The 12645-nt window shown below is 34.8% G+C and overlaps 1 protein-coding gene across 1 annotated transcript; it reads left to right on the top strand.

Moving 5' to 3' along the window:
• Positions 3292–12397, top strand: LOC109716423 (serine/threonine-protein kinase 38). Its single transcript, XM_020241858.1, has 13 exons — positions 3292–3531; positions 5484–5658; positions 6381–6464; positions 7007–7248; positions 7775–8015; positions 8145–8224; positions 8756–8840; positions 9559–9690; positions 9778–9891; positions 10341–10382; positions 10541–10625; positions 11019–11069; positions 11893–12397. Exons 1-13 carry the CDS (start codon positions 3320–3322, stop codon positions 11979–11981), a joined length of 1632 nt encoding a protein of 543 aa, XP_020097447.1. The 5' UTR covers positions 3292–3319; the 3' UTR covers positions 11982–12397.

Raw genomic sequence — 12645 nt, 5'->3', positions numbered from 1 at the left:
TATGAACTTCTCCTTAATGATTAGGATTCTCATGAAAATATCATTATTATTTACTCTATTTATTGCCATAGGAACATGTCTAACAAAACAAAAATTTTCATGTTTTTGAGAACTATATTACCCTGGCACTTGATAATTCTATTTATTAACCAATTAATAGTTTCATTAAAACATGTTGATTGAAATTTCTCCTTTCTTTTGTTGCCACATAGAGTGATACTAAGTTTAATTACAAGCCAACAAATTTAAAGTCTAAGAATTATTATTTTCAATATATATATTTGTAAAGAACAAAAGGAGTATTGCAATGAATTAAACTAAAAACTTTATTAAATATTTTTGGATTAAATTTCGATAGTGGATAATTTTTTACACATTTACAACAGCCTATATATAGGTATAAATCAAAATCCTAATAGCAATAATTGAACAATATTTAAACTCATATCTTATGTCTAACCAACAAAATATTAAAAAATAAATTTGACGAAAATAAATCTAAAATCATTAAAAATATTGGGTTATTTATCAACAGAATAAAATTTTAGATAAATTTAACAAGTTAAGACCGTTTATCTTCAAATGCTTAAAGAGAATAAGTATCTAAACTTGCTCGAAAACTTTTAGTTTATACTCAAATCAGGTTGATCTTGATGAATTTTACTTCGAAATAAAGAAAATATTAAGCATTAAATAATAAAGTTAAAATTCATAATGTTCAGATGTCTTTTACAAAATACATTATAGTTTAAGACCTTCATATAAAGTGGTACATTTTTAGCTAAATCAAAATTTACATACATACATACATACATACATACATATATATATATATATATATATATAGAGCAGGGCTGCTGTGCTCTCAGGAGCACGGAGGCCTCCGTAATATTTATATATATATATACGGCTGCTTTCAGCCGGCTCCTATATATACTATATATATATATTATATTATTATATATTATATATATATAAAAAGAGTCCAGCCTGCATTGAGGCCCCTCATCGTAGCACGGGCCTCTGCGTGCACCAGTTTGATGATGGCGGCTTCAAATCGACGATCCGGCTCCGTTAGACTTGATCTCATTAAGTTAAAATATTGGAAACCAAATTTCATATTTTCGATATCATTTACCTATCGAACACGTAGTTGCTAAAATTGAACGGTCCTGAAAAAAAATCTCATAAAAAATGATAATAAAAAAATTTAATCAAGATCAGATTATAGCTGATCTACTCTAAATAGTAGAAAGAATTTCTAATAAAATTTTCATCAGATTTGGATTTTTTATACCGTTAACTCAACAACACCCACAGTCGGACCATTAAAATGGTCAATTTTGAATGCTTTGATCACTAGTCAAATGATTCGAAAAATTTAATGAAATTTAGTTTTCAAATAACTTTTAAGTGTAGATCAAGTTAACGTAGTCGAAAATTTCGTCATTTGGAAGCCCGCATCATCCGAAAAACAACTTGACACGGGACGGCCCAGTGCTTACCGATAGATAGCCAGCTGACTCTATATATATATATATGATATTATATATAGTAATATATATATATATATATATAGTCTATTACTATATATATAGCAGCAAGCTGTTTGTGCTCTCAGAGCACGAGCCTTGATGCTCCCTGCACCGTTTCGATGATAAAGATCGAATCGATCGATCGGCTCGCGTTAGATTGCATCTAGCCATCGTAAGTTTCATAGAAAATAATTTTTGCGATTTTTTGAATCATTTACCTAGTGATCGAAAGTCATTCTAACATCCATAAATTTTTGAATGGTTGAGTATCTAATGCCGTTTTCGTTAAACGGTGTAGAGATATTCAAATCAGACATGAAATTTTGATTACAAAATTCTTATCATCTATTTACAGACAAGATCAATATTTCTAGATCGAACATTTTAGTTTATTAGTCACCACTTTTATAGATTTTATTTTCAGCGTTTAAAAATTATTGATTTTGAATTATTTCGGATTGCCTAAGGTAAATGAATATCGAAAAATCGCCAAAATTATTTTCTAAAAACTTCAAATATGCTAGATCAAAGTTTAAGCGGAGCGCGATCGTCGAATTCGGGAAAGCTCCATCATCGAAAAACGCCTACAGGGAGCACGGAGGCCTCGGCTCCTGAGAGCACAGCAAGACCCTCTTAATATATATATATATATATACTATATAGATTGAGTTAAATACTATCGTAGTAAACGATGCTATTTACTACCGATCTGTTTTCGATGATAAAACTTCCAATGACGATCGCCTCCGTTGACATATTCTATACAGCTTTGAAGTGTTTAGAAATCAAATTTCAAATCAATTAATGAACATCAAAATTTGGCCTATATGAATCGAAGGGTTTCAAAATTTGTAATGTTATATGGTCAAATAAGAGGCATTTTCTCGTTTAACGCGGCGTAAAAAGATATCCAAATAATATTCAACTTTGTTAGAAAATTCTTTAACTATTTAAACAAGCATATATATTTTGGTCTTAATTAGCAAGACTCCTATCATCATTTTTAAAGAGTATTGTATTTTCACCATTTATTTTTCTGTTCACTTGATGGATAAAAAAATCATATCGAAAAGTGCGTGAAATTTGATTTCTAGGCTTAGTTTAAATGTTTAGTCATATTAACGACCGATCGTCATTTGAAGCTCTATCATCGAAAACAAATCAGGTAGTAAAACGACGATCGTTTCTACGATTAGGTAATTCTAGCTCAACTATAATATATACTATATATATAATATACTTATATATATATAATATATATCTATATATATATATATATATATATATATATATAACTCCTAAATTTGACAATTTCTTTTTTAAAACAAAGATTAAAAAAGAAAGGACTAGATAATAAAATGAAAATGTTGTATTAAAGTCCATGTACCCTTAAAGATTTGGTGTTGTTTACCGTGTGTTATTAAAGCTGAAATACATAAATACTTTTAAAATGGTATATACGGGAAAGTATAGTACTTTAGTGGGATGTAGGAATATACGGAAAGAGAGAGAGAGAGAGAGAGGTGGTTATATAATCTCATCTGCTGTACTAGCTGTATTCTGACCTCGTCGTATACACATACATTTGTACGCTAGTGCTTTAACGAATTAAAATTAAAATTAAAATTAAAATTAAAAAATTAATATTTAAAATTTAAAAAATAAAAAATTAACGCATCAAAATATAAATAATAGATAGACAGAGGAGAGAGGAGGGGGGAGGAGAGGAACCAGCTCTCGGGGAGAGAGCGAGAGAGAGGGGGGGAGAGAGAGAGAGGAGGGAGATGGAGAGCGAGATGGAGGATGCGGCGGAGGAGAGGGAGAACGGGGCGCGGGAGCGGCTCGAGACGGTGGCGGAGGAGGCGGCGGCGGCGGCGGCGGCGGCGGAGGAGAAGGTGGGGTCGAGCCTCACAATGGAGCGTGTCGCCGCCGCGAAGCAGTTCATCGAGAACCACTACAGGGCGCAGATGAAGAACATCCAGGAGCGGAAGGAGAGGTGAAGCTCTTCTCCCCCTCTCCCCATTCGATTTGATGCCCCCTCTCTGTGCTTAGATCGCTTGTTCTTGCTCGATCCGAGGGTTTAGCCTCAGATCTTCGCCAGTTTCGATTTTATTTCCCGATCGGGGGGGATTTGAGGGCAAATCTTGCTATTAATCGATCTCTTCAGCTAGCTCTGTGAGTTTCTCAGTGTCTAAGGGTTTCTTCGTGTTGTAATGCTCAATGGAGCTCCGGATAGCTAATTCGGGTCTTGTAATCTGGTTTAGTATTCAAAATGTGAGTCTCGTGGTGATTCTTGGTCGATTGCGGAGATTATGCTCTAGGTTTTGATGGATTTGATGAGTAGAGGGTGTCTTTTTGCTCATGCTTCTGCTTTAGATACAGTTTTGTGAGCTTTTTGCAGCATAACGAACTGTAGAATATGCATAACTTGTGTATGTGCGATAAGAGGAAAGTGAGAAGAAAGCTAAAAGGGAAGTAGGCGGAGCTTGAAATAGATTGGTCTAACAGAAAACATTCACACCTATTGTTCAGTATAATAAAACTGGGTCTATGTTTAGTTGGTGCTGGTTATTTTTGGAGATAATCTACCGATCTCCACTATTTGAAGGAGCTGTGTTAAACTTGTCATGGATTTGAGGTACTACGGGAGTAAAGAACTGATCACTGTTGTTATTTCTAGAGTTGTTTGTTTATGACACACGTCTCCCACCCTCTCTTTTTTTTGTCTCTCTGCTCTTGTTGTTGTTCCATGTCTCTTATCATGACGGGAAAGCTCTAGTCTCCTATAAATGCTTGTTACTGTTTGAGTGCAGCAAGTTGAAGGATTGATGGCATAACATATAGATCTTGAGCTATACATTATACATAACAAGTGAAATTTCATTGCTAGAAATTTTGTGTGATTCTAATCGATGTCAAAATTGTGGTAGTACAAAGCATTAATGAGCTATGGTTTTTGGATACAGAAAAGAAGCTTTGTGATAATAGAATGTGATTGAGGTGAAGTACTTTATCTTTTGAAGGAAGCTACAATCTTAGTAAATAGTAGGTTAGTTAACTCTTGGAGATAAGTGGTTAGGCAACACTTGGAATCTTATGGCCATGCCATAAGTGTTGGAGATGTGCTCTTGTATCTGGCAGGATTATATCACTAAATGGTAGGTTCTAATACATTTTAAGCTTTGAAGACATTTTTCGTTAATTAAACTTCAGTTTGCAAAAGGAGATTTCAGTTTATTTGAGCGGAATGATTTGGGGATTGTAGACATCAGCATGGATGAATTTTTTTAATATTTATATGGAACGCCATTCTTAGGTAGCTTAAGCTTTTGGAGAACAACGGTTGTTTTTAATATTTATATTCAACATGAATGAGAGTAAAGAAGCAGATTTGGAATGATATAGCCATTAGAGTCATATTTTGAGGCGAAGTTGATTGGGCAAGACAACTAGTCCATAATTTACAATGCTCAGTACACCTGTATTCTTGCTGGCAATGTACCTTTTGGCAATAAATGAAGATCTTCCCTTTCTGAATGTACTTTTTTGTGCTACTTTTTTAAAGGAACTCTTACACACTTGCACCTAAAAGGCCACATGACGATGTATCTTGGCCTTGTTCTGCTTTAGAATTTCTGGTTCTTTGGATTAGTCATCTTTCTGTCAGATCCATATTTGTACACTTCCACATATCAATTTATGAACAAGTTTGAATATGAAAAGTACAGATACCACATATTTACTTGAAGTGGCTAGTTTTACATTAAACACCTGCTTTTTCCCCTTTTTTTCAAATATATTTATCATTGATTTTTATATCCTGACTAACAGACTTTTTCTTCTTTTAACTTAGATACTCATTTACAATTATTCGCCTTTTTTATGGAGGTCTGTTTATCTTATTTTCTGAAAACTTTAAAATTCATTTGAAATCTATACTTGTTGCAGACGTTGGTTTTTGGAGAGACAATTAGCCTCTTCCCAAGTTCCCAAGGAGGAGCAAATTAATATAATAAAGGATTTAGAGAGGAAGGAAACAGAGTTTATGCGACTTAAAAGGCACAAAATCTGCGTAGACGACTTTGAGCTACTCACCATTATTGGAAGAGGTGCTTTTGGGGAGGTCTGCTGTTGCATTCTTTGCAAGTTTAATAGCGGCAAATATTTTAAGAATTACTATTTCATTCGGTTTTGTTTATGTGCGAACTAAAAGTATTGGTAGTTTTTTCTTCTTTATTCCTGCGAAGTGTTTCTCCAGCTAAAACTTTCATAATAATTTTGGAAAGTGGCTATACTATGATACTTAGGTGAATTACTTTTGGTATTGCTGCACCAGAGTTATCTATTATTGTTTCTTGTTTGTCTGATTGAAGCTCCCCGCTATTTTGGCTTGGCTAAATGGCTCACATTTGCTCCGTCCTATTCTGTTCCTTGTCAACTTGGTGCTGTCATATCTTTCTTTTACTGCTTCCTCTCTAGTTATTTTTGTTTTCGAGGCACTTCAAAGTTGAATGAAATCACTCTGTACTGGCAAACTATGTGTTCTCTGTTGGACATGTCCAAACCATCTCATCTATTGAAATTCCCTACTACATGTATATAGTAATGTTAGTACATGTCTTTTAGGTGATCTTATATACTAGAACGACATTTGTAGAAATTTACTTAATTGTCCTGGCAAGATAAAAGTAAAAACAAAAAGCAGTTTTGAACCATTGTTTGTTGCTTTATTGAGTTTGTAGGCAACATCAGGAATACCTGTATATGTTATTTACATATTTAAAGTACATGATAGTTCAAGTCAGTGCTGTTGTTTCCTGCAAGCTTACCTTTCTCATGCTACAGGTCAGACTATGCCGGGAGAAATCCTCTGGCAATATTTATGCTATGAAAAAGTTGAAGAAATCAGAGATGGTTAGCAGGGGTCAGGTAAGATATGTGAATACGATATATCATTTTTAGAAAGCCTATCCTTCTTAGAAAGCCTTTGACTTCTATTCGTTTATCATTTGGTTAATAATTAAGTTATAATTGTATGTTCCCATTTAAGTTTTGAGTAACATGTTTGTGTGAAAATAACAGTCTGAGGGAAGGTTTTCATTGGTGATCTTGGATTTCTAGTTGCTTAGTACCGACCAAAGCATATCTGATGTGCACATTGATGTTTGTCCTTAAAATTGGAGCGCAGCCTTGATGCCATTATTGCACATTTTACTATTTTATGTGGCTAAGTTGTTAAGTTGTATAATTTTACCAGTTGTCCTTTCTATCTAATAATATTCCATCATATTCTCATATATACGATTTGGTTGAACAACCGTTTCAACCTGGTCCTTACCTGCACAAAATTCCATTTGATCTAATTTTGCATGTTATTAGTTCAATGTTGCAACCATTTGATATTTGCCCAACCTGGTCTTTATTTGTTTCTCATTGTTGTCATAATTTTCTTCTTTCTCCTTTTTTCCTAGGTGGAACATGTTAGAGCTGAAAGGAATTTGCTTGCTGAAGTTGCTAGTCATTGCATTGTGAAATTATACTATTCATTCCAAGATGCAGAGTTCCTTTACTTGATCATGGAATATCTTCCTGGAGGTGATATGATGACCCTTCTCATGAGAGAAGACACATTAACTGAAAACGTTGCTAGATTTTACATTGCCCAGAGTGTGCTAGCCATAGAATCCATTCATAAGCATAACTACATTCACAGGTTAGTGATTCCCAGTGGCTGCTGAATTTCTACTCTGTTTTTTATTGTTTAGGTAATTTATATGCAAGGTCTCTGACTTTCCTGGAAATTTTAATTTTATGTCCCTATATTTTTATATTTTCGTATTAGTCCCTTAGCTTTGGCTTTTGTTTCATGGAAGTCCCTGCTGAAATATTAGAGTGGATTATAAGAATACTACATTGATAGTTTCAACTTGAGTCCCATTTCTTTTTTAAATTCCATGTACATTTCATGTTATTACAGCTGTATCTCACTGCTTGCAGTCTATGCTAACTCTAGTAAATAAACAAAAGTTTAGACTACTAGCATAACATTTTTAACTTCTTGTAAAGAAATTCAACACATTCTTTTATTTGAAAGAAAGACTTAAAGCTTGTTGATCTATAATAGAGGATGTAAATGTGGGACCTTCTTAAAATTGAAACATCTACATAAAAATACTAAGGTATCTACAGATGTGCTTTTCTATTCATATGATCTCCATTTAGTTTGTCTCTATATGCAGAGATATTAAGCCTGACAATCTGTTATTGGACAAAAATGGTTACATGAAGCTCTCAGACTTTGGTTTATGCAAACCAATTGATTTTTCAAGACTCTCAACCTTGAATGAAGATGAACCCATTACTGATGAAAACCTTAGGGAGTCTATGGACATTGATGGTGGCTTTTCAGATACGAATAATAGTAGGTGGAAGAGCCCCCACGAACAGCTTCAGCACTGGCAGATAAACAGGAGAAAGCTGGTATATTCTTGTACACCCTGCTCTCTCCTACGTAGTAGTTTGTTGTACCCTCTTTTACTATGCTATTGCTCTTAGAATTATTTCCTGTAAGTCAAATCTCGGTTAACAGTTTTTGAATCGTCCCTTTAGGCATTCTCTACTGTGGGTACACCAGACTATATTGCTCCAGAAGTATTACTGAAGAAAGGATATGGCATGGAGTGTGATTGGTTTGTGAGCTTATACTTAGATGAGCAGTTTCATCCATTATGGTTAATGTTGTTTTTTTGTAATTTCAGAAAGGTAAAAGGGTATGCAGACCCTTAAATTATAGGGCTTTTATGAAGTAGGTCGCTGAACTTTATTTTGATTGACATCCTCCTAACTTTTTCTCGTTTTGATTTAAGTTACTTCTGTCAGTTAAATTGATGATTCCATTAAATTAATGGTGATTTTTTTTAATTGAATGGGTCTATCTGCCTCTCAGTTGGCAGAACTGAGGGTTCCGATGACAATTGATAATTGAGCAGTTGATTTTAAGGAAGCCCCAACTCAAACTGATAGAAATGACTGAAATCAGAACAAAGGTGAGGAGTGTCAATCTGAAAAGGAGGGTTAAAAAAATGACAGGCCTATTTTAAAGTAGCGTATGGTTAAGAGGGTCTGCATCTACATTTCACCTTTTAAAATATTCATTCTGGCTAGACCCTTTTGTTTAAGGTTTTACCCAGTGCCTATGAAGTCTTATTGTCCACTTGCAGGTGGTCTTTGGGTGCAATTATGTATGAAATGCTTGTTGGTTATCCACCATTTTACTCTGATGATCCCATTACCACATGCCGAAAGGTCAGTCTGTCACATGCCTTATCCTCATTTGCCTTTCTATATACATCAAAACATATTTAACATAATTACACACAATTGTGAGAAATCCAGCCTTTGTAGTATATTAGGTGGTTATCATACTTTAAAACCATTATCTTTTTCTTTTTGTCAGAAGGTTAAAACTAGCATCTTATGAGGTAATAACATGTAAACACTTTCTGCACTCTCTCACACTTTTGAAATCGATACCTGACCTGTAAAAAGTTTCAATTTCAGAACCAGCCTTTCATTATTTTTGACTTCATTGATTCTTCATCAAAAGATTTGACGGTAATTGTAACTTTATTATGGAATATTCAGTAAGCTAACAAAATATTCTGTCAGTTGACGGAATACTCTCTCTCTCTCTCTCTCTCTCTCTCTCTCTCTCTCTCTCTCACTGAAACCGTTGTGAAGCTCTGACAGAGTTAAACAGAGAGGCACTGAAATTGAAAAAATATTGATTGGTAGTAAATTGAAACTTTCATAGTTTACATACAGTTTTTGCATTGTATCTCAGGCGGCGTCTAACTGTCTATACTACTAATTTACCTATTTATTGTCATGGTCGTGATTGTATCAGTGGATAATGTATACTTCTTGCAATCTAAGGCTATGCTTCTTAGACATTCTGTTTTCATTTACTTTAAATTGAGAATACTTTTATGCCATCTTATTGTTGGTTGACCAATGGCTTTAGATTGTGCACTGGAGAAACCACTTGAAATTTCCTGAAGAGTCAAGATTGTCCCCAGAGGCAAAGGATCTTATTTGCAGATTATTATGTGACGTCGAACACAGAATTGGCAGTGGAGGGGCAGATCAAATAAAGGTATTTTTATAAGCATGAAGTAATCTTTGTTTTTCCTTTATTTTCTTGTAGTTTACTTTGTAATTAATTTTGGTTCTCTTTTCTCAGGCCCATCCTTGGTTCAAGGATGTTCAGTGGGATAAGCTTTATGAAATGGACGCTGCATTTAAGCCCCAAGTTAATGATGAACTGGATACACAGAATTTCCAAAAGTTTGATGAAGTATGGTGATAGTGATTTTAAATTCTAGTTTACTACTATTTGTTAGCAAGTTAAATTCTTTCAGTATACAGATGTTATACAGTTCTGTATGTACTTTTGAAGTAGGTTTACGGCAATTATGTTGTTTCAGTGATCCTTGTGGAAGTAAATCCAGATTTCATTGGATCTGCCTCTGCAGTTCATCCCAACATGCTTAAACTTTTCAAGTCTTCAGTATTTTGCACTTGGGAGTTTATGCATTTTGGTATTTCTCATCTAGAAGCACCTCAACATGCTAATTTTTATCTGATCTATTCTCTATTATTTCACTTATAGGAGCTGGGAGGATAGTTTAACCTGCTAAATTGCTGTTCTACTCTCCTTAAGCTTAATCATTTATTTTAGTTTTGGTTACTGTAGATTTTTGTAACTGTTACTAATATTAAATTTTCTTTTTCATTTTGCCCCAGTTGGATCCTCCAGTAAGGACTGGTTCTGGACCATCAAGGAAGGTATGCAACTGATTTTCTTGTAAAGCATCTAAGGTTATTATTTTAAAATATATGTTCACCTAATCAACTGTTTTGCACCCATGTTCCTATTGTTCAGTAGGATCTTAGTTCGAATATGATCAGGCCTCTCATTAATTATTCTGAAACGTTGTGAGCAGATGTTGCTAAATGCAAAAGATCTAAGCTTTGTCGGATACACATACAAGAACTTCGATGCCATTAAAGGCCGGCATCAGTCATTTGGTATGCACCTTATCTATGGGAGGATCATTTCGAAACTCTTTATATTAGTTTGTCCAGAGGAATATGCCAACTTACTCCAAGTCAACACATTTTTCAGTTTATTCAGCTGCTGCTTTCTGCTGTTGTATTTGAAATATTATTTGCATACTGAATGGATGAAAAAATGATTGAAGTTTCGGAGTCCCTTGATTTTAAATTTGGAATTCTTCTAATTTTCTCGTTTAAAAGTTTACATACTGTAGTTGTTTCATTTAACATTTTTTTACCACACTCTTATTATTACTTTGTTGGAATTCTGTTTATTCCTTTTCATTGTCAAAATTTTTTGTCTGATATAATTATATTGCAGTTAAGTTTGTCAGCACTTAATTCTTCATTAATGTAAACATGCAGATATGAAAAGAAGCGCATCACCAAGGCGGCCTTCAATTGATTCCATATTCGGTAATGTATTCAAGGGGTCTTTTTATTGTGTATTTTTAATGGTACACTGCTCTACAATTTTACATTAACCTTGAGACCTTTCTAGCTTATTTCATTGAATGATCTCTTGCAAGCCCAGAGTAGACTTATAGGTGTATTAGTAATAACATCACTTATAACATCCAGTAAAAGCATATTTTGGCAAGTTGTTCTCCAAACATAACTGTTATTGTGCTTTAGAACCCCTGCAAACTGCCAGAGCATGTTGGAGCTCCGCTCCTTCGATGCTAAAAAATGGTGGCAGAAATGTCCATTGGACAAGTTTCTACTTCACCAGCATTTTTTAGCATCAGAGGAGCTCAGCTCTAAAGCACTTTGGAGTTTTGGGAGGCTCTAATTTATGAAAGCAGTTGTGCCTGGAGGAAGCATTACCAAGCTAGGCCTTAGAAAATAGAGATACCACAGTATAATCATTACTTAACTGTGTACTTACATGGCCTGGCTGCTTAAACAGTTTCTGTACTTCAAAAAAACATCTGTTAGGCATTTTGGCAAGCTGAAAGTTTGAGCTTCTACTGATGGGAAGCTGCAATAAGCTTTTGAATTCTAAAAGTAAAAGTTTCAATTTAAAGCTATTGCCTTTTTGTTAGTGAGAGCTGTAGGGGCTCATATCGACAAAAAAGTTGTTGATGTGTTTTTTTTTAAAAATCTTTGTTCATCGGCTCTTCTTCAGGAGCTCCATCTGGGCCAAAGTGGCCGTGCTTCGTCGCAAACCTCTCGTTCCATCTCTCATAGTTTTGAGTGTCTCTTCTCAATTTAATTGTTTTCTTCCTTGCAACACCAGCGGACTCGGCATTGGACTCTTCTCGGAGATCTTCTGAAGGGGACGCAGACACTCACATGGTTTCATCAGGCGATGCGATGTCCCCATAAGCTATCCTTCCTATTATCCTTACTCATAATTAGTTCACCAATGCAAACACCCTTCGCCGTGCGGTTAGTGAGGAATGGCCTGCTTCTTTTTAGCCAGGTCTGCCCCTATTCCCCCTCCCCCTCTATTTGGCATGGATTTTACTGAATTGAAAACAGCTTCTAGTTGTACAGTAGAATGTTTACTATATTAAGGACCTAATTAAAAGGCCCAGTTGAGCATTTGTCTGAGTGAGAGGAGACGGCTAAATTCGGGGAGTAATTTGGCCCTGGCTGCCCAGGTTGGCAGAAGCAAAAGCCTTCTCTTGTGGCAGTTCCTGGTCTAATTAGTTTGATGATAATAAGAGATGTTAACTGCCGTTTGATGTGTATCAGAGTAATCCTCTAGCATTTTCTTTTTCCTTTTTATTTTTTCTCAATATCTTCTCTTGTTAAATGTCTGTCCGATTGGATTTTTCTCTCTCCTTTTTCTTAGCGTAGGCTATAATCTTTCCATGCAAACTTAGGGCCAGCTTGGTGTTGTTTGTGTCTTTTTTTGATATGTTTCTTTTTCTGTTCTTCTTTCAGCTAGTTAAGATTAAAACACCCTCGGATTTAAAGAGTGAAATTATTTTTGTCGTCGATGGCTTAGTTTACAAGCTTATTATTTATGGATTTATTTATTTTT

The sequence above is a fragment of the Ananas comosus genome, linkage group 10 (genome assembly GCF_001540865.1).
Source record: "Ananas comosus cultivar F153 linkage group 10, ASM154086v1, whole genome shotgun sequence".
NCBI lineage: Eukaryota > Viridiplantae > Streptophyta > Magnoliopsida > Poales > Bromeliaceae > Ananas > Ananas comosus.
The sequence above is the reverse complement of the archived record's forward strand: the minus strand, read 5'-3'. Positions and strand labels throughout refer to the sequence as shown.

Excerpts from the sequence above, each read along its gene's own strand:
- LOC109716423 (XM_020241858.1), top strand. The coding sequence starts at position 3,320 with ATGGAGAGCGAGATGGAGGATGCGGCGGAGGAGAGGGAGAACGGGGCG. Across the intron at positions 8,016-8,144 it reads AGATAAACAGGAGAAAGCTG|GCATTCTCTACTGTGGGTAC; the intron begins GTATATTCTTGT and ends TCGTCCCTTTAG. Across the intron at positions 11,070-11,892 it reads TTCAATTGATTCCATATTCG|CGGACTCGGCATTGGACTCT; the intron begins GTAATGTATTCA and ends TTGCAACACCAG.